This window comes from Halichoerus grypus, chromosome 9, assembly GCF_964656455.1.
Source record: "Halichoerus grypus chromosome 9, mHalGry1.hap1.1, whole genome shotgun sequence".
In the NCBI taxonomy this organism is placed as follows: Eukaryota; Metazoa; Chordata; class Mammalia; order Carnivora; family Phocidae; genus Halichoerus; species Halichoerus grypus.
The window spans coordinates 29929520-29948554 of NC_135720.1; the positions used below are offsets into that span (position 1 = coordinate 29929520).

A 19035-nucleotide genomic window follows, 5' to 3' on the forward strand; every position below is an offset into this window, starting at 1 on the left:
TACTCATGAGATACACAATATTATAACAACATTAAGAAAATATTTTTTTCTGAAAATACTTTTTACACATGATTTACATATGATTAGGATCGGTCTAAATTTCTTAACATGGCCTAAGATTACCTTTCCAACATTATTAGTGATTTTCAATTTTTCCAAGTTCCCTTCTAGTCACTACCAATATGCACATATGTTTTTAAAAATTATTGTAATGGTAATCAGCATGCAATTTTCTACTCTGATTTTCCCATTTATAATAATAGTATAACATTTTTTATTGCTATACTGTCTTTTAATGATTTATTCTATAGTTTTATATCAAGCAAACATATAATAAATTCAACCATGCTTCTTTTGTAATGTGAGGAACTTTAATCCACATGTTGTGATTGGTAATATTCTACATATAGGAAACAAAGTTATATTGAAAACTTTTAGAGAAAGAAGTCATTTAGATAGTATAAACAGGCAAAATGATAACTATCCTTCAAAAAAATCATACCAAGATGAATATTTTATTGGACTATGGGTAATGAAGAGCTGAATTTCTATTTGGATATTTTTTGTCTAAAGATCATATTTCTCCACTTGTGTTTACACTGTAATGAACCATTTTGGGATTAAAAACTCTGGAGGTACATTCCACATAAACATAGTGCAGTAAGATACACTGCCGAGAAGCAACGGGGTGTAGTGGAAAACATGTGGGTTTTGGAATCAAATGAACTTGGACCGCTGTGCTTTGAAATTTTATGTTCCACAAAAAAGACTTGCACAGGAATGCTCAAAACAGCTTTATTTATAACAGCCCAAACTGGAAACAGCCCAGGTGTACCTCAGTAGGAAAATGGATAAATAAACTATGATATATTCTCCCATGGAATACAATTCAGCAGTAACAGAATGAACTTCTAGACACACACACAAACATGAGTGAATCTCAAAACTATGCTCAGGGAAAGAAACCTTACACAACACTACATACTTTATGATTCCGTGACGTGAAGAGCTAGAACAGGTGAAGTTAACTCAGGTGAAAAAAAAAAATCAGAACATTGGTTGCTTCCAGAGGTTGAGGTGGGAATTTACTCAGAAGAGATATAAAAGAACTTTTGGGGATGATGGGCATGTTCTGTAACTTAATGGGGGTTATATGTGTTTTTCTGGAATCATGCCATGGGACCCTTAGGATTTGTGCACTTCATTGTATGTAAAATGTCGCAAAGAAAATAAAAGAACTTAAACAAATATTAAACTCTAGTTAATGACACACATACCAAAGTATTTCAACTTACCTTGAAATTCATAAAAACTAAGATGAATCGATGGCTGGATAAGAGGGATTGAGGTATAGACAGGAAAACGAGCAAGGATGTTGTAATGTATTGATTACAGATTCCTCGTTTTCCCACGTTATTAAAAATGTTCATAATAAAACATTGGAAAGCCTTTTTTGATCTTGGGCATGCTCATGACCTTCTCAAATTCAATTTCTCAAATTGGGGGTGGCAGTATTTACCTCATGAAGTTGTGAAGTTAAAAAAAATTGCCACAAATATAAGCCCGTTGTATGGTAGATGTTCCTGCACCTGGCAATGCTCCTTGCCTTCTTTCTGGCCCCCTCTTACCCATCTTGCCAGTTTATAATATGTAAAAGATATGTCTTCTAGGATTCTGTAGCACTGGTTACGAGCAGGTGGTCTAAAATGGTGTATAGCACAATAATTGGTGTTACGGGGAATGAACTGTGTGCTGACCATGGAAGATATATTTCTTGAGTGGAGGGACAGCTTTTATGAATGGCGGTGGCTCAGGGACAGCCTGTGGTGATATTTGCTCCAAAGAGATTAATGGAAGGGAGAGACAAAGGACAGACTGTTACAGGCAGTCATCAAATGGGTTTTGATATTTAAAAACTAAATAGTTCTTCAGGTCACTAAAAGCTCCATTTGTGAGCGCTCACTTATTTCAGAAATACTAATCCAGGGTCTACAGCATGCCTGGTATTGTGCCAGGAGCTGGGGCTGCAGAGATGGACGAGACACACAGACATGGTGCCTGTCCTCTTGGAGTTTACATTCTAGCAGTGCTAAAGTTGGTTGGACTTCCAGGAATCCATCTGTTAGCCAGCAAATATTTCCTGAGTATTCACTCAGTGCCAGCACTTGGAATGCCATACTGAACCAAACATGCTCCACACTCTCATAGAGCTTACTGTCTAACAGAAAAGCCAAATTTGATCAATCCACACCAATAAATCCACTATAAATTAGAAACATGCAAAATACTATGAAGGAGAAGTACAGGTTACTTCAGGAAATTCAGGCAGAAAACTATTCCCCTGTCGCCTGGGTGAAAAGAATTTCCCCCACTAAAGTTTGCTTAGAGTTAGGAGAGTAAGGTGAGCCCAGAACGGACTGGAAGAGCCATGGCTCATGCCAGGTCGGCAATGGAATGAAGAACAGAATTAGTTATCCCAGGAGGCAATGTAGTCAGTCACACTGTTTGCTCATTCCTTTTGATTTCTTGTTGGTTTATGCCTTAGGAGTCCCAGTATAGTTCAGCTACAGAAATCAAAGTGAGAATGGCCTTTAGCCATACTGAGGAATTCTAGAATTAAGTTTGTCTTCTGTCCCATCCAAGACTACAGCAAACACCCCGACACTTGGATGGTGCCAACAAGCTGCTGGAGAATACACAGGGTCTGGGATCATTAAACGAAGCAATTATAAACGAAGCAATTACACGATCCACCTACTGCAAGAACATGCCCCTCCCCACCCCCCCCCCACCCCCAGTTGCGGTCACTGGCTCTGAGCAGAAAAGGTAGCAGCAAAGAGAACATGGAGAACTGATGAGAGGTGTGTGTGTGTCACAGACAAAAACCGCTGCCCCTACAATCATAACACATTCTGGGAACAAATAAACACTAAAGCATCACCGCACTACACATTCTTCAGTGGGGATGAGCTGATCTGGGGGATTCCGAACTTCTCACCTCTGAACCAGGAGGGAGCTGGGCTATGTTTGGAGAACTTCCCTTTCCAGCACTAGCAGCAGACATACAACAGGTGCACAATCAATACTGGTTGAATTACTACAGGTTTCTTTCCATTTGCTCCCCGATTTCCTGGACGGAGAAGAAAAATTTAGAAATATCTAGTGATGAGCAAAGGAAATATACAAATGATAAGTTCATTTACAGCTGTGTTCTCATCCAGCCAAGAAGTAGAACTAAGTCCTGAGTAGTTCGGCTTCTGCTTACGGCACAAATCTGCCTCTCTGTCTGGGGAAGTGACTAGGACGAAAGGGCATATTTCATGGCATCCTCTTAAAATCAAGAAGGGCTGAAAGGGAAGGAAGCCAAGAAAATCAGAGAGGGACAAGGCTGGGAAATTAGGCTGTAGGAGAGCTACAGCATTAGACTGCCTAGCTTCACAGTCTCAGCCCCTCCACTAACTGTCAAGCTATGAAACTTCAGGCAAGTTACTCAGCCTCCACTGTCTCTTCTGTAATATGGGGACCTGTTCACAAGTGGGTTTTTTTTCCTTGAAAGAATCATCTCAAAAAAAAAAATCATCTGAGTTAAGGTCCTTAGCACAATTTCTGACACATAATAAGTTCTCCATAAATTTTAGTTTTTACTCTTAATAATTTTCTAAAATGATCCCAATTTCCTCTCTAAGATTTTTCACTAAATGTGATTTGCTAACTATATAACTGGAGGTAATATATCACAAGTCCGAAAGACCTTCTGTATAAATATTTCACAAATCAGGGGGAAAAAAATCCTTCTTACTCCCTGATTTTTGCCTCAGCTCTCTGTGGCCGCTAACGCGCACACAATGGGGCATTAGTCTGGTCTCTCTGAATTGGAATTACCCTCCTCCCAAAGCAGGCTATGGTCACACATCACACAACCTGACAGAAGATTCAGGGTTGGTTCCTCTCTTAAAGACAACTACGCTTAGATAAACGGGATTACTTTGCTATAATCTCAGGGTGTAAAAAGTCCAAAGAATCTCTGCAGTCTGGGTCGGTGCGCGCTTGGTCTCTGGCCTGGATTTGTCTGCCAGGCCTTGCAGAGAAAGAGGACAGACCGCATTCACCTAGAGCAAAATCAGGCTGACACAGTAAAGATGTTTTATGCTTTGTTTACATGGTAAGTGTCCCGACTCTTGGAAGAACAGTCGTGCTGAAAAACTGACACACTTTTCCTTCTGGTATGTCTTTGCATGAATTGCTCCCCTCTCTGCAAGAGTAACTGATACCATCTGTGAGCATTCTGGGCCCTTCTCTCTCCTCATTCCCTTTCAAGCTGCATGTTTCTCTTCTCTGCCTCTTTTCAAAGGTGCAGGCACACAAGCTCCCCCTCCCGCACCCCCCCCCCCCAAGCTAATTGCCAAAAACACTAGGTCTGAGCTCTGTCCCCAAGCCTTTTAACCCCTCGCTTCCAGCCCCGCGTCTGAAGGCGAAAACAATCCTGGGAGCCCGGCCCTCCCACTGCCTGTGATAGGCTGCCTGGAATAGCAACAGCCTGTGTCACCGAAAAGGGCAAAGCCTTCGGAAATAGAAACAAAGTTGGTTACAAATCACACTGGGTTGTTTTTTTTTTTTTTTTTCCGCCCTTCTTTAGCAGGCGACCATGGGGAAAGTGACCACTGCTGTCAGAGCGGGCAGCCGGGGCGGCGCGCTGCCGCGGGGGCGCCTGTAACTCCTACGCGACCATGGTACCTGTTGAAAACCGCGAGGGCCCCGGGCTGCTGAGCCCCAAGGGGAGAGCGGCCGAGAGCGAGGGCGGCGGCGCAGCCGGCGGCGGCCAGCATCCTCCCCGGGCCAGAGGTAAAGTGAGGCACGGGCCGGCCGGGGCGGCGAGCTGTACTCGGCTCTCGCTCCTGTGTGTGCGCGCGTGTGTGCGTGTGTGTGGGTGGGTGCGCGCGCGCGTGTGTGTGTGTGTACACGTGAGCGGGCGAGGGGCGTGGAGAGAAGGGGACAGGATCCGGTGGGAGCAGGAATGACAAGGAGCTGTAATGTGAAGATCCAAGTCCCACTACTGGCAGGATGGGTCCATTGATTGTGTTGGCAGAATGTAGAACTCGTTCATTTGGGGACGAGTGACCGGCAAGAGAGTCCCATGTGTAAACATACACACACACACACACTTTTTCATTTATTGTCACAAATGGGCAATCTGTAACAAGTGGACATTTACAACCATGTTTTAAATCAGTATTTTCAGTAGGCTTCAGGAAAGTATTAGTTATGTAATCACGCAACACAACTTTCTTTTTTAAGTTCCCAGCCTCCGTGTGTAATGAATTTGTAAAGAATTCAAGCCTAAAACATCTGCTTGATTTGCTCCTGCTCTCTTTCCAACTGGCCTTTCAAACTGAGGTTCCTTTAATACTTTTTCCTTTCGGTGGTGAAATCTGAAAAAGTTTTAATTCATTTCAGTGATCTTTGTTCTGCCGAATGCTGTTCTTCACTTCCACATTCACAATTCCCACAAACATGGTGCAAGCTTTTGGCCATCCTTTCCTACTCTTTTAGCTGGTTCTCAAAGGAATAGAAACTAATCGTAATAGGAAATTAAATCAAACACAAATAATTCTCTAATTCTCTCTCTCAGCTCTGCTCCCCTTCACCATACCATAGATTCCCAGGCCATAGATTGGAATTTCATGAATAGTCCAGAACACTAAATGATACAAAAGGCATGTACCTTTCACCTTGCGATGGATATATAAAGTTATGTTTGTGTCCTGGGTTTGTCTGATCTTGGACTTGAATCCACAACCCCTCTGTCGGAGGCTTGGATTGGCTCCTAGGCAATGAGAAGCTGTCAGCCTTCCCTTACCCTGCACCCTGCTCAGCTTTTCTCCCGCTTTCCCACTTCTACTCAAGAATGAACGTCTGGGGCCATCCTTCAGGATGGCTGAGTCCCTCTCTTAAGCAGAGCTGCCCCTTCCTCCCAGGTGCTCTCTGGCTCAGTCTCAGAGCAGCCCAGGGAACCTTGTATTTGAGGGTTCATGGAAAGAATCGCAGCGTTCTCTCCGAGTTCTGAAAGAAAGAGCCGCAGAGCTTGCTGAGGTGGCCAAATCAACAAAAGGTTCACTAAACAGTCGGTGATAATGTCACAAAGAAGAAAAGAAACTTTGTCCTGAGGGGGCTCTACAGCAACAATTAAAAATGGACTATTTAATTTTGATACAGCCTTGAAAGCATGGTGTACTCTTAATAGGTTAAATTGTGCAAGTGCACAATTATCCTGAAGTAAGGTCACAAGTATTTGTGTTTGGAAAGATTGAATATACGCACAAAATGCAATTTAAAGTGCAACTGTTTGTGTTCTGAAGAAATGACAAATGGATAAATACTGTAAGTTATTTTTTAAATTTAATTCTAAATGAACCTTTATTATATACAAAAGGAAGCCGAAATTTTCCCTAAAATCTTAAGTGAATAAAACTTTGATCTGTGCTATAGTTTACATTTAGATGAATATAAACATTTTAACATTACTTGTGTAAATTTTCCTAAATTTTCTGAGACATCTCTTGGTACCCAAAGGCAATTATATATATCTACCAAATGCATAGTGCAAGCTCGCTCTTCGTTTTGGGATTATACTTTAGTCTGTTTTATAAAGATGTTGAGGCTTAATGAAATAATGCTTGTCAAATACTTCTTTTGACTTCTTTGTATTTTAAACTTTCATAGTTTCATCCAGGAAATTCAGAGTATTTAAATATGCTCAATAATTATCATTCTATTCCTACATTTGAAGATACAAGTTTTTCTATATTCCTAGATGGGAAAATTAAAGCACAAAGAGGAACAAGTCATACAACCCAGGGGAAGATAATTAAATCATTCGAGATACTGAAAACCAAATCAAAACAAAAATTCCTAAACTTCATGATTGCACCCTCAAATACTTTTATGCACAATAAAAAGTGCTGGCAGATCTTGCTCGGCCATCCCTTCTTCAGCTGGAGAGAATGCTTTGTTGCAATGACTAGAAGCTAATGAACTTAAATTCATTTTCAAGAAGCTATGACTCAAAGTGTATATATTTTCAGTAAATATTTTAGTGTTCACAGACATATTATAATTGACGTCATAGGCAGGGTTGAGCTCAATCCAGGTGCCTGGAGCCGACCACGGTATAGGTGATATTAGAAAAGTACGCCGCTAGAACATCTCACACAAGGGAGAGATGTGTGGTTGGCCCAAGTTCACTCAATGCTGGTGCAAACTGACCGTGGTGTCTCTGGCCTGGGAGGCTGGATGCCTCCTCCTCTATCTCAGGAGATGGGTCTCCTAGGCTCTTCTAATTTCATGTTTCAAATGACTGGCTAAGGGGAGGGTTTCCTTAAGGCCCCCTCTACCCTACCAGCACCCACCCAAATGTTCCGAAACCAAGAACAGTATTCATTGTATGAATGCAGGTTCTCAGCACGGCAGATCCCGCTGCCGAATGTACTGGAACCCAGGTCACTAGGACTGAACTCACTGACCCAGTTGGGAAGACTGGGCTTCATCCCCGCCAAGACCCTTCCCAATCCAAGATGCCACAGCCTGAGACTTAAGAAATGCACACTTGTGATAATCAGATGAGTAGCTAAAGGCAGTTCTCAAACTTGTTTAAATCTGTGAAACTCCTTTTGACAAAGGAAAAGCTGAATAGGTGATCAATATGTAAGAGAAGTCATCGTGGCACCTCTCTAGGGAGAAGAGGGGAGGTAGAGAAAGGAAAAACCTGAGGCAGGTGTCTCCCTGCTCCGTTCCTATCCCTTGTATCCCTGAGCAGACTCCTGGGTGGGGACACAGTAGTAAACCACAAGTCCATCACTGCTCTGCTTACGCAGGCCGCGTTATTGAGGTCAGGGCATTTTTACTATGCTCTTACTGAGTCTTGGAGTCCCAGGGTTAGCCTTGTCAGAGAGCTGAGGAGACTTTTAGAAACAAGCTTATCCCCAGAGAAAAGTAAGTCAGGCCAACCAACCTGACCTCATAACAGAGCCTTGGTTGTGAGAGGAACAGTTCTAACAACGAACCAGTCATTTTGGGAAGACCCAGGGCCTTAGCCATTACCATTTCTCCAGGCTTTCCATATATCAAAGAGTGACTGTGTTTGATTGTGTTTTAAAAACACGCATATTTAATAAATTAATGGCTGATAACAGCAAAAAGTGATGGTATGCAGCTTGATGTTGCCAAGAGAGTGACAGGATTTATAGACATGTGAATCTATGAGGGGCTGTAGACTCTTGTCTGGAGATAAGACTAGATTTAAAGGTAACCACCTCTCTTCACTTCAGTCAGCTTATCTCTATGATTGTGCATTTCACGTCACTTGGAAATCACATCAAAAGTCTAAATTTGAGGCTTTTTGTGACTGTGAGGCTCCTTATATTAGCTTGTAAAACAAACAAACAAACAAACACCCTCAAAATACAATGAATCCACCCTGGAGCCACCTAAGGAAACTCTGATTTACATGTGTAAATTAAAGGTGATTCGGCCAATTTTAAAATGCTGTTTTTAATTGCTGTAGATATGTGGGAATCTATTTTTCATTCAAGAATAGTTAGTTCTTGAATATGGTTTTGTAGGTAGCATTTTCTCAATAGTAGGAATCTAAGTAGTATTTAGCCTAAGGGTGTGAGATGTTCTGAGAGCTCCCAGTGGCCCTCCATTAGTGCGCAATTAGCTCGTGCCTCTAAGCGTTGAAACAATTATTTACTCAGATTGTGTGAGCGAGCACTGGTTGTCTGTGATTCTTTTTTTTTTTTTTAAGATTTTATTTATTTATTTGACAGAGAGAGACACAGCGAGAGAGGGAACACAAGCAGGGAGAATGGGAGAGGGAGAAGCAGGCTTCCCGCTGAGCAGGGAGCCCGATGTGGGGCTTGATCCCAGGACCCTGGGATCATGACCTGAGCCGAAGGCAGACGCTTAACAACTGAGCCACCCAGGTGTCCCTGTCTGTGATTCTTGAATGGAGCAGAGTTGGGGCTCCCTAGTTCAATTTTTCTCATGCACAGTCATCCCCAAAAAGATGAGTTATTGAATAAAATAGGGGATGAAAGCCATGTAAAAAGACACTGAGTTATGGTGGTGAGTAAGGGGGAAAGTTGGAATGGGCTTCTTCCCAAGGGGCTGTTTGACCAAATACCAAATAAGGATAACTTCTAATCCATCTTCCTTCAGAAAGTACCCGATCGCTGTTAAAGGCAAAAGACTGGAAATTGCCCCAGATATTTCCCAGCTGAAACTTTGAGTCAAATATATAATCTTTGTAGTAAATCATAAATTCATAGCGTTCTTTGAAATTTAAGTTTGGTTTGCTTTGGCTCATTGGTATCATTTTACTTCCTATGTCACAGCAGAGTCATTTATGCATTTGCTAAATGGCTCTGCCTCGGTGATATACTTATTTTTCTATACAATTTAGGTAGAAGTAATAATAAGACTAGAATAAATGATCACATCATTTTATTTTTAGTAGCTTTCATTCTTTTTTGAACAATTACTCACTTTATACTGTTCTGCCAAAATATCGGGGAGAAAAATGCAGTCCTTTGTTTGACTTAGAGGAGTATTTTTTTTCTTTGAGTAAATCAAGTGTCATTCACCTTTAAGCTGCTACCTGGTGCTTTCCTTGGAAGTAATTGTTTCTCAGGAACACTCATGACTCAGGTCTGCTGGGCATAGTGAGGCTCTGGGGGCTGTTGGTTACATCCATGTTATTGATTCCAAAACGTTGTGCTCCTGCTAAGTTAGAAACCAGCCCGAAATGGCATCTCAGCCTCAGGTGTGCAAGACTTCTACAGAGAGAAAAGCTGTGATTAAGATCAGTTTGTAAGGTGAGAGAGCATTCCCAAGCTCATGAAATGTTTCAATTCCATTGGGCAACGAAATTGTTGAAATCCCAAGGCAAAATCACAGGAAGAATTTTTCATGATGTAAACCCAATTATGTAGGTACTGCCCAAAACAAAGGAATTCAAGAATTTATGAAAAGGCATAATTGTTATGCTGGAAACAAGGTATCGTTTTACTTCCTGCGCTATCAGGAAGGGAGACTGTTTCAAAGTTTTATTTTCTTGTTACGGGGATTTTACCTCACGGATTCAGACTAAACAAATCTTTGTTGAATGATTATTGTGGGTCAAATGCTTCTATTACTATTATCCCTTCTTATCTTTAAAACAACCCAATGAAGTAATATTATGTCCAGTTCACAGATAAGCAAACTGAGGCTAAGAGAATAACAGCAAACATCACCATGCCCAGTGCAGTTTTCTATCTCATGGATTTTCGTAGCAACTTTATGAAGTAGGTAATGTTATTATCTATATCTTGGGAATGAGGACACAGAGGAACAGAAAGGTTCAGAGACATGTCACAAGCTGGCTGGTAACTGATCAGGCACTCTGATTCCTGACCGTACCTTCACCATTCAGCCCAGGCACTTCCTAGAGAGAAGCGAAGGGACACGCTCCAGGAAGCATGGGTAATGTGGGGCAGAGTCTCAGTATCCTAAGATCCAATCCAGGGTCTTGCCCACTTGACCGATAATACCATCCAGTACTGATGTCTCTACTTCCTGCTCTGTTCTGTGATCTGATCTGGGATTTGGGGTCCCTGTTTCACTAGTTTCAGAACTTTATTGCTTTTTATTTTAGCTGGTTCCCTAATTTTCTATGCAACATGTCTTTGGCTATCAGGTTATACGTTTCTGGATAAAATATATATTCTGGTACCTATCAGAGTTCTGAGCTGACTGCAAGTACCGTGTGCAAGAAATACTGGGCAGCTCATAAGAAGTAGGAACTCCACCTTTCCTCTGTGTTTCCATCAGGGATCACATGCATGTGGGACAAGTAACCACTGTCTTGAGCCATCAAATCCAGATGTAAGCCAGGAAATCTCTCAACGCAGTGCTCACGGTGACCACCCGCACTGTTTATGCAGAGGAACCTGTCACCCAACACAGAGTGCCGGTGCATGGTACATGCTTCATTGTTAAATGGGTAAATGAATTAAGTGTTTGTTCAGCTAAACTAAAGAACATTTTACTTCAGTAATACTTATTGAGCTGGATGCTTCGGAGTGAAAAAAGACATAAGACATTATCCATGGCTACAGATTTTACCAACTCATCAGAAAGATAAGAATCTAAGTAATTACAAGATGATCGTTTAGCCAATGTTGACTCTACTAAGACTGGACCCCGGGTCCAGTGGTGAATAAGAGACATCCCTGCGATGCAGACGCTTATTACCAACTGGTGGAGAAGGACAAGAGATCAGGGAACCCACGATGGAGAAGGTAGCCGGATGAATGATGCTCTGCTAGGGCCCAGGGGTACCTCCACCAGCTTTTAATGGATTCTGGGAGATAGTAGAGCGAAGCTGAGTCAAGAAGGTATAACTGAGGTCAATGTGTTTACAGAGAGCATTATAAGCAGAGAAAATAGCTTGTGTGCCAGTTTTGAGAATGGCGCATTCAGGGATCTACAGATATTTCTGTATGACGAGAGCACAGAGTTCATCCAGGGGCCAGAGGATGGCAAAGGAATCTGAAGATGTAAGCAGGGACCATATCAGGAAACCTTTGTGCTAAGTACCATGAGAGGGAGAATTCTTAGGAAGAGACCATATCAGTTTAGAGAAACCAAGCCAGTCTCTGCAAGTGATCACAGTGCGGACAGAATTAGGGAGCCCTAGAGAGCCTCACCTGCATGTTGAAATCCTGCAGCTTCCTGGGGTCACCATTCTTTTAATATTTCAATAAACAGAGCTCCAGCCCCTATAAGGTTAAATCCACATGCCTCCTTACACTCCACCCGTTTCTGCCCATCCTTAAACACACACTGTGTCCCTTAGGAGTCTTGTGATTCTTCTGATCACTTTTTGTGCCAACTTCCTGTCTCCACTGATTGTTAACTTTCACCTCGTGCAACTAGTCTTTTCTCTTATTCTTGCTCCAATCCATGTGTGGATCACGGCCCTTTTTCCTTCCCATTCTCAAATCCCATTCATACAAGCTGTCTGTGGATCATTACTACGATTGGAAGAGAGCTATTGGGCAATTAAATATCCGATGGGCCCATTCTTAAAAGTCTCCTGTCAAATCCGCCATAGGGAATTTCTTGTAAATCAATTTATATAAAACCCATAGGCTGTGGCCCTGTTGTTTCCTTATGTGGCTCCCCAGCCCCAGCCCCACCCCTCCCCCGCAACTTGACAACCTATCTGGACCTTTTCTTCCATTTCTCCTCTTTCTGGGCATTCTTAGCCATTCTTTCTTTCTTTTTTTTTTTTTTTAAAGATTTTATTCATTTATTTGACAGAGAGAGACCCAGCAAGAGAGGGAACACAAGCAGGGGGAGTGGGAGAGAGAGGAGCAGGCTTCCCGCCGAGCAGGGAGCCCGACGCGGGGCTCGATCCCAGGACCCTGGAACCATGACATGAGCCGAAGGCAGACGCTTAACAACTGAGCCACCCAGGCGCCCGTTAGCCATTCTTTCTTGAACTCTCTTTCTCTTGCTCTCTATGTCTCTCTGTTTCTGTCTGTCTGTCTGTCTCTCTCTCACACACACACACGCACCAAAATTTGTCCTTTGTATTATATGAAACATCTTGGCTTTTTTTCTTCTCTCTCTTTCCCATAGTCCACCTGTATATTATCAACATGCTCCATGCACCTCTCCCTTAACACCCAGGGGACCATCCAGGTATTTATGTTTAGTAAATAAAGTGCCCTTCCTAAGAGTTTTGCATCCACAGGCTTTGCAATATTACTTGTTTCTTCCCATTGTGTTTCCCTAATTTAAAAATTGTAAATGCACTAAGGATGATTCACAGTCATTTTCAAGTATGTAGACTCCTTTAGCAATTCCTTCAACAACTTTAAATCCTCACATCATAGTCTTCGAAGTTTTATATTTTGATTGGAAAATATAGGCTGACGGAAACCTACTGTGCAATCACTGGCACTTTGAATTTTTTAAAAATGTTTTCATCACGTCTGCATACGTTTGAAAGCTTAAAGTACAAATATGTTACTATTTTTTTCCAACATTCACTAATCATTGATGGGATGAGGATCCTTTTTAAAGGTTTTGTTAATTCTCAAATGTCCATAGCTCACCACAGCTTGCACACATTGAGAGCCCCATCCAGGAAACCTCAGAGATCTCTAGGTGAGAGGGCTGCTGGTTTGTTCTGCACATTCACTGCCCGCCCCCCTTAACTGTCTATTTAAAATATCCATAAAAACATGCAAAGAGATGCAAAATCACAAAAGCATGAAAGCCAGATATATTCATCGGTGCGTTAGGATTTAACCCTAAATAAGATGCAAACATAGGCCTAATGCATAAAAGGCAGTGAAATTTTAGCTTTGCACAAACTCCCACGGGACATCCCTAATTGAGAGAATTTTCAGGAGCCGGCTAAAGGGAAGTCATCCCCACGACCCCTGGAGCTGCACTGGCAGAGGGTCACAGTTTTGCTCCACAGTCAGATCTTCCCCGCCATCCTGTTACCGTTACTTCTCTTTCTCTCTCAGGGGCTACAATTTCCAGGATGTCAGCAACTCTGGGCAGGTAGGAAAGACAGCGGCTCGTTGCATTCCGGAACATGAAATCAGTATTAAGAAAGGACAAAGCCCAGATGAGCCACTGGAATGGTGCCTTCCAGAAGTTTTAGTTTGGCAGGTAGTGGTTTTGACAAGCAAAGAACTACGGGCCCCTTTAAATCATGCAGGAATGATATCTCTTATTCCTAGTCAGGGGACCAAAAAATGGAAGCAAAAAAAATTCCTTCCTTCGTCCAATGAAGTCACACCAGAAAAATAACTTCCAGACATCAGAAATTTGGCCAGCAGCTGTAATGCAGTTTTGAATGTTGGTGAGGTCCGGAGCCAACAAGAAAGAATTCTTGAGACATCTTTGGTGCAAAAAGGTGGTTTTATTAAAGCACAGGGACAGGACCCGTGGGCAGAAAGAGGGGCTGCACTGGGTTTGTGAGGGGTGACCGATTATGTACTTGGGTGTTGGGGGATGCAAAGAAAAGGGAGGTTTTCTAAAGAACTTTTGTATGCTGAAGAGGACAAGACACTGGAAGCCTTGCCATTGTCAAGATTATTTTTCCCTCTAGTAAAGCATTAACATGAAAATAGTTGGGAGTTTCCTTCTGGAATTTAGGTTATGGATAAGAACGCATTTTTCTTCTAAATCACTAAGACATTTTGTAAACTGATAGAAGCTCTTGTCTTTTTGGACTGTGATCTCTATTAGTTAACCATTTGGTTTTTGTTTTGTTTTTTTCCTTCTCTTAGTCTTAGGGCAGCCAGGAGTGCCTGAGGAGTGTCACCCAGATCCCACCTGGGGGTGGTGATTGTGGGGTGTCAGCTTGTGCTTTGTCCTCAGCTGGCCTTCCTCTGCCTCATCAGCTGCTCCCCCCAGCCTAGCTACGAGGGATTCCCAACTGCAACTGGTGGCTAGAATGAGGTGTGTCAGACACTGAAAACCCAACAGCTTCGCTAACTCCCTCCTCATTTTCTGCAGAACTAAAATATTCGACACTCACGTCTCAGTCACTCTTGCCAAGATGGACCATGGAACCCACTGGTTCTGGCCAATGAGACGTTAGGGTGAGTCTTCAGCTGGGTCTGAGAATTAAACTGGCAAAGCCAGATTAGAGGAGAAAAGCATCCAAACGTATTTAATGTAGGTTCTACATGACACGGGAGCCTTCGCCAGGAAATAAAGACTATAAGAAAAGGCTAAGCCTGAGTGGTTGTAAACTCGGTTTGATGAAGAGTGGACAGCCATGGAGTAATATGGCAGGTCAAGCTGTATGAGGCAAGGCCTGTGTGTTTGGATCCTTCATGGCCTCTCTGTGTCTTCAGAGATAAGATTGCTCCCTTCCTCTGGGTGTAGGGAAGGCATCTCTCATGTGACGGTTTGTTACCTGCTTCAGGGGAGAAGGGCAGGGGGAAGGTCAGAGGGACCCTCCTGCTTCTGCCATTTTCTCAAACTCCTTCAGATTAAAATACCCAATTAGCCAAGGTATCACGTTTTAGGGGTAGCATATCCTGAAACCCATCATCTTCCACGGTGCTTCTGGAAAGTTCCCTCCCCGATAAAAGGAAAAAGGCCTGCCCCAAGCCTTCTTCCATTGTCACCTGCCTTTGAATTTGGTTGTGAGGGAATTTTATGCCTGGAGCTGCGGCAGCCACCTTGCACATATGGTGACAAATCAGGGACAAAAGCCAACCCTCTGAGGAGTCAGGAACAGAAGGATGGAAAGAGTGTGAATCCTTGGAGATACCAAACTCAACTTGGTCTTCTCGCTAATTAAACAGTAAATGCCACAATATTTTAAACCCTTGTTTTTTAGGTTTTGGTTTCTTACAGTCAAAAATATCATAACTGATCTGGGGGCTGGGTAAAGAGAAGGCAGCAAATCTGGCCATTGGCAAGGCCATTTTAAAAACAAAGGCAAGGGCTGCATTTTAAGATTTCTTTTTAAGGGAACATACATCAGTTGTGGAAAGCATCTGATTTCTGTTCTCTGTAATTTTTGTAAAAGTGGACTCTGAAAAAAGAGACTAGGACGACGTGTGACAGTGGGAATAAATCGAGGTGGAGATGGGGCCGAGGACGGAGGTGCAGACAGACCTGTGTGAAACTGTAATGAATGTGAGGACGCGAAAGCCACAGGCGCAGAATTATGATCTGAAATCTGTGACATGGAGGATAAATGGGAGACGCTGTTCTAGGTGCACATAGAAAGGACAAGACAGAGATAGGAAATGAGATGAATATATATATAGCAAACACATAAATAATTATTACTAAACAAATAGGGGGAAAACCCCAAACACTAGGAGTCTTTTCTCAGTAGAAGAAGTCAAGTAGTAGCAGCGGAATTTGGAAGAAGCAAGCGCCCAGATTCATCCTGGTGAAAGTCCCACACTGAAGGAGGAAAAGAGGGGAGGAAGGAAAGACAAATGAGTGGAAGGAAAGAAAGAAAAGAAGGAAAGTCCTACATGTCATCAGCAGAAGAAGAGAGTTAACAGAGCAAGAACCAGCGAAGGGTGAATAAACCCGTGTAAGCGATGTTCCCTCTGTGTACCTGCCCAGCCCCCGGAAGTCAGAGAAGATTGGTTTCAGGAACGTGTGTCCATACAAGTACTACTGAATCAAACCTGAGATTTGAAAAATGAAAAAGAAAACAAAGTTCCTATCCTTTTGTTTTAGAAAGGTCAAACGCTAGCAGGTGTAGAGGGAGGCCAAATTTTCCACCGGGCTGAGTTTCATTGTATGCTAAAGAGGATTAGGGGGCCGAGGAGGGGGAGAGTGGTTAGATGAAGGCTGGTGCCCAGTATTTACCACTGCAGGGGGCCTCACACGTGGTCTAGGGCCAAGAGGCAGCATCTGGGACCCTTGGCTGCTGGTGGGACAGCACCCCTCAACTCTCATGGGTCTGGGGGAGCTCTCTGGCTGAGCCAGTACTCCTCCTTCACGTGACATCCAGTAGTCTACTGAGCTCTCGCGTCAGGGCCTGTGTGGGTCCCTTAATGGTGACACGTCTACTCTCAAAGAGCTCCCGATCTAAGGCAGGTGACTGGCATAACTAAATATAATCCAGGGTGCTGTGAGGCCACGGAAGGAAAGGCAAGGAGAGAAGAGAGATCAGTGCTAACCAAAGAGAGGTCGTCTGGAAAGGTTTTGTAGAGAAGGGGAGATTCAAACTGTATCTTCAGAGATGACTCAGATTTCCCTAGGCTCTGAAGTTCAGGGAGAGACATGCCATGAGGGGGAACAGCTTGAAGAGAAGCACAAGTCTGGGACAGTGCATGGCATTTTCCAGAAACAGCAAGTGGTGGGGATGGGCTGCTGAAGAGCTGGTGCCTGGAGCCTCCTGGGGGGCCTGCAAACCAGAGTCCCCGATGGGGCTGCTACATACAGTCTGAACGTCTAGAGAATAAGTCTGTGCACGGGGCTGCCATTTCGTAAAGTATAAATATATAAGTGATAATGAAACAATTTATGGTCTCTACAGTGGTGCTATATTAACAAGCTAATAATAGTGCTGAAAGCTTTATAGAAACGCTAATACTGTGCTGCTCAAATGCTGAGCATTTACGTAAATATAAAGTTGTATAGGGGGACTGTTCCATAATACGATGCATTCATTTTCGTCTACTGACAGAACCTTGGGGAGCAGGGGACCAAGGATCCGTATTCTGGAGGGCTGTTATCATTCATTCTTTTATTCAATCACTCAGCAAACATTCATTGAGTATTTACCTTGTGTCAAAGACCAGAGGTGAGAATACAGATATAAAGAAAGCCGAGTTCTTGGCTTTAAGGACTTCTGGTTTAACAGGAGAAAACAAATGGATAAATAAATGAGCACCGTGAAAGATGACAGGTGCCCTAGAAACACATTCTTTGGGCAGGAGGAGCACCAAGGGGTTAAGGGTGAGGCTGCAGAATAAGGCAGAGCAGGGTGGCCGTCCTGGGGGAGGTGGCGCTTGAGATGACTCTTGGAAGATGAGTTGGGATGAAAGATACTCAGGGAGGAGGAGTGGAGAAAGGGGGAGGCCACATCTGCAAGGCCATTTGGGGGCCACTGCAGGTTTTTCTTGAGCAAAACATGAAGTAGGGGGGCTTCTCAATTCCTGAGGCATTCGCACGGGCCAAGCTGTCTAGCCCCCTGGCTGCCAGCCAGAAGGACCTGTGTGCGCACGCTCCGCCGTGTGTTGTAGGATTTAGTGAGCGGGCAAGTGCTCGCTGTGTGTCCATTAGGTACGTAGGCTGTAGTAGGCATATGGGGAAGAAAGGAAAGCAGAGAGCTGGCAGAAACTCAAATATTATGGAAAACTGAGTGTCTCATGTGTGAGCCAGTTACGGCGTGGCTTCTTGTGAGTCACCACGAGCGACAGACAATGCAGCCATTGTGGCCTGGCCGAGCCTGCGGAGGCTCCTGCCCTCTGTGTCCTCTGTGTGGGTCTCAGGGTGTTCACGTGAAGCCCCTTGCTTGCGATTGCATCTCCCATGAGCGGTTTTACTTTCTTACCTTGCTATGGAATCAGCATTGCACCAAAAGGAACACTGCTGGTCTTCTAGCAAAGCAGCAAGACAGAGGGAGGCATGAGCCAAAGGGCCTGCAGTACCAGTTGCAAGTGGTTTCTGTGATGTCTGCAAAAGGCTGAGACGTCTCCGTGGCCCTTTTGGGGAAAAAGAATGTGAAGGAAGGGCCGCTGTGAGGCAAGGCCATGAGCAAAACGGATGGAAATGCTAAATTTCACCAAGAAAGTGAAGTGCAAAGTGTTTGACTTCAGGGCTGGATGTTCTTTGAAAAGGCATTCATCGTAATTCCTCATCCTACCCTCTCCTTTAGCTCAGGCTGCTTCTTCTGGGTCCAGTGAGCTGCCCAAACTCTGCCATCTGTGTTCAGGCAAACATAAACCCCACCTTCCTGCCACTCGCTCTTTCCTCCTGTTCGTGGCCAGATTTCTTGGAAATGTTAGATCTCCTTTCTGGCACCCATAGGATAATGCCTTGCTTTTTTCATCATCAACCAAAAAGTAGACAGAAAAAAAGCCCACTTTTTATGTCTCTCTTCATTTTTTTTTTTTTAAAGATTTTATTTATGTATTTGACAGAGAGAGAGAGATAGCAAGAGCAGGAACACAAGCAGGGGGAGTGGGAGAGGGAGAAGCAGGCTTCCCGCTGAGCAGGGAGCCCAATGTGGGACTCGATCCCAGGACCCTGGGATCATGACCTGAGCCGAAGGCAGACGCTTAACGACTGAGCCACCCAGGCGCCCTCTCTTCATTGTTTTTATATGATAAAATTGCCCCAGGAAATTGTCCGGTGGTAGAAGTCCCACGGTGTCACAGGGCCACAATCCCAGGAGCATTAGGAGCTAACCTTCCACAGGCTGCTGGATTCAAAATCCCAAATGTGCATCGTGAAGACTGTATCGGAACGTCAGCAGTAAAA

At 43.6% G+C, this 19035-nt stretch overlaps 1 protein-coding gene across 1 annotated transcript in view; it reads left to right on the plus strand.

Annotated features, from left to right (window-relative positions):
- Positions 1-4530: 4530 nt before the first annotated feature.
- The window catches only part of SLC2A12 (solute carrier family 2 member 12), a 55074-nt gene continuing 40569 nt past the window's right edge, over positions 4531-19035 (plus strand). The window contains exon 1 of the mRNA XM_078054706.1: positions 4531-4842. Within this exon, the coding sequence (XP_077910832.1) occupies positions 4728-4842 (115 nt within the window). The 5' untranslated portion in view covers positions 4531-4727. The remainder of the gene's footprint in view (positions 4843-19035) is intronic.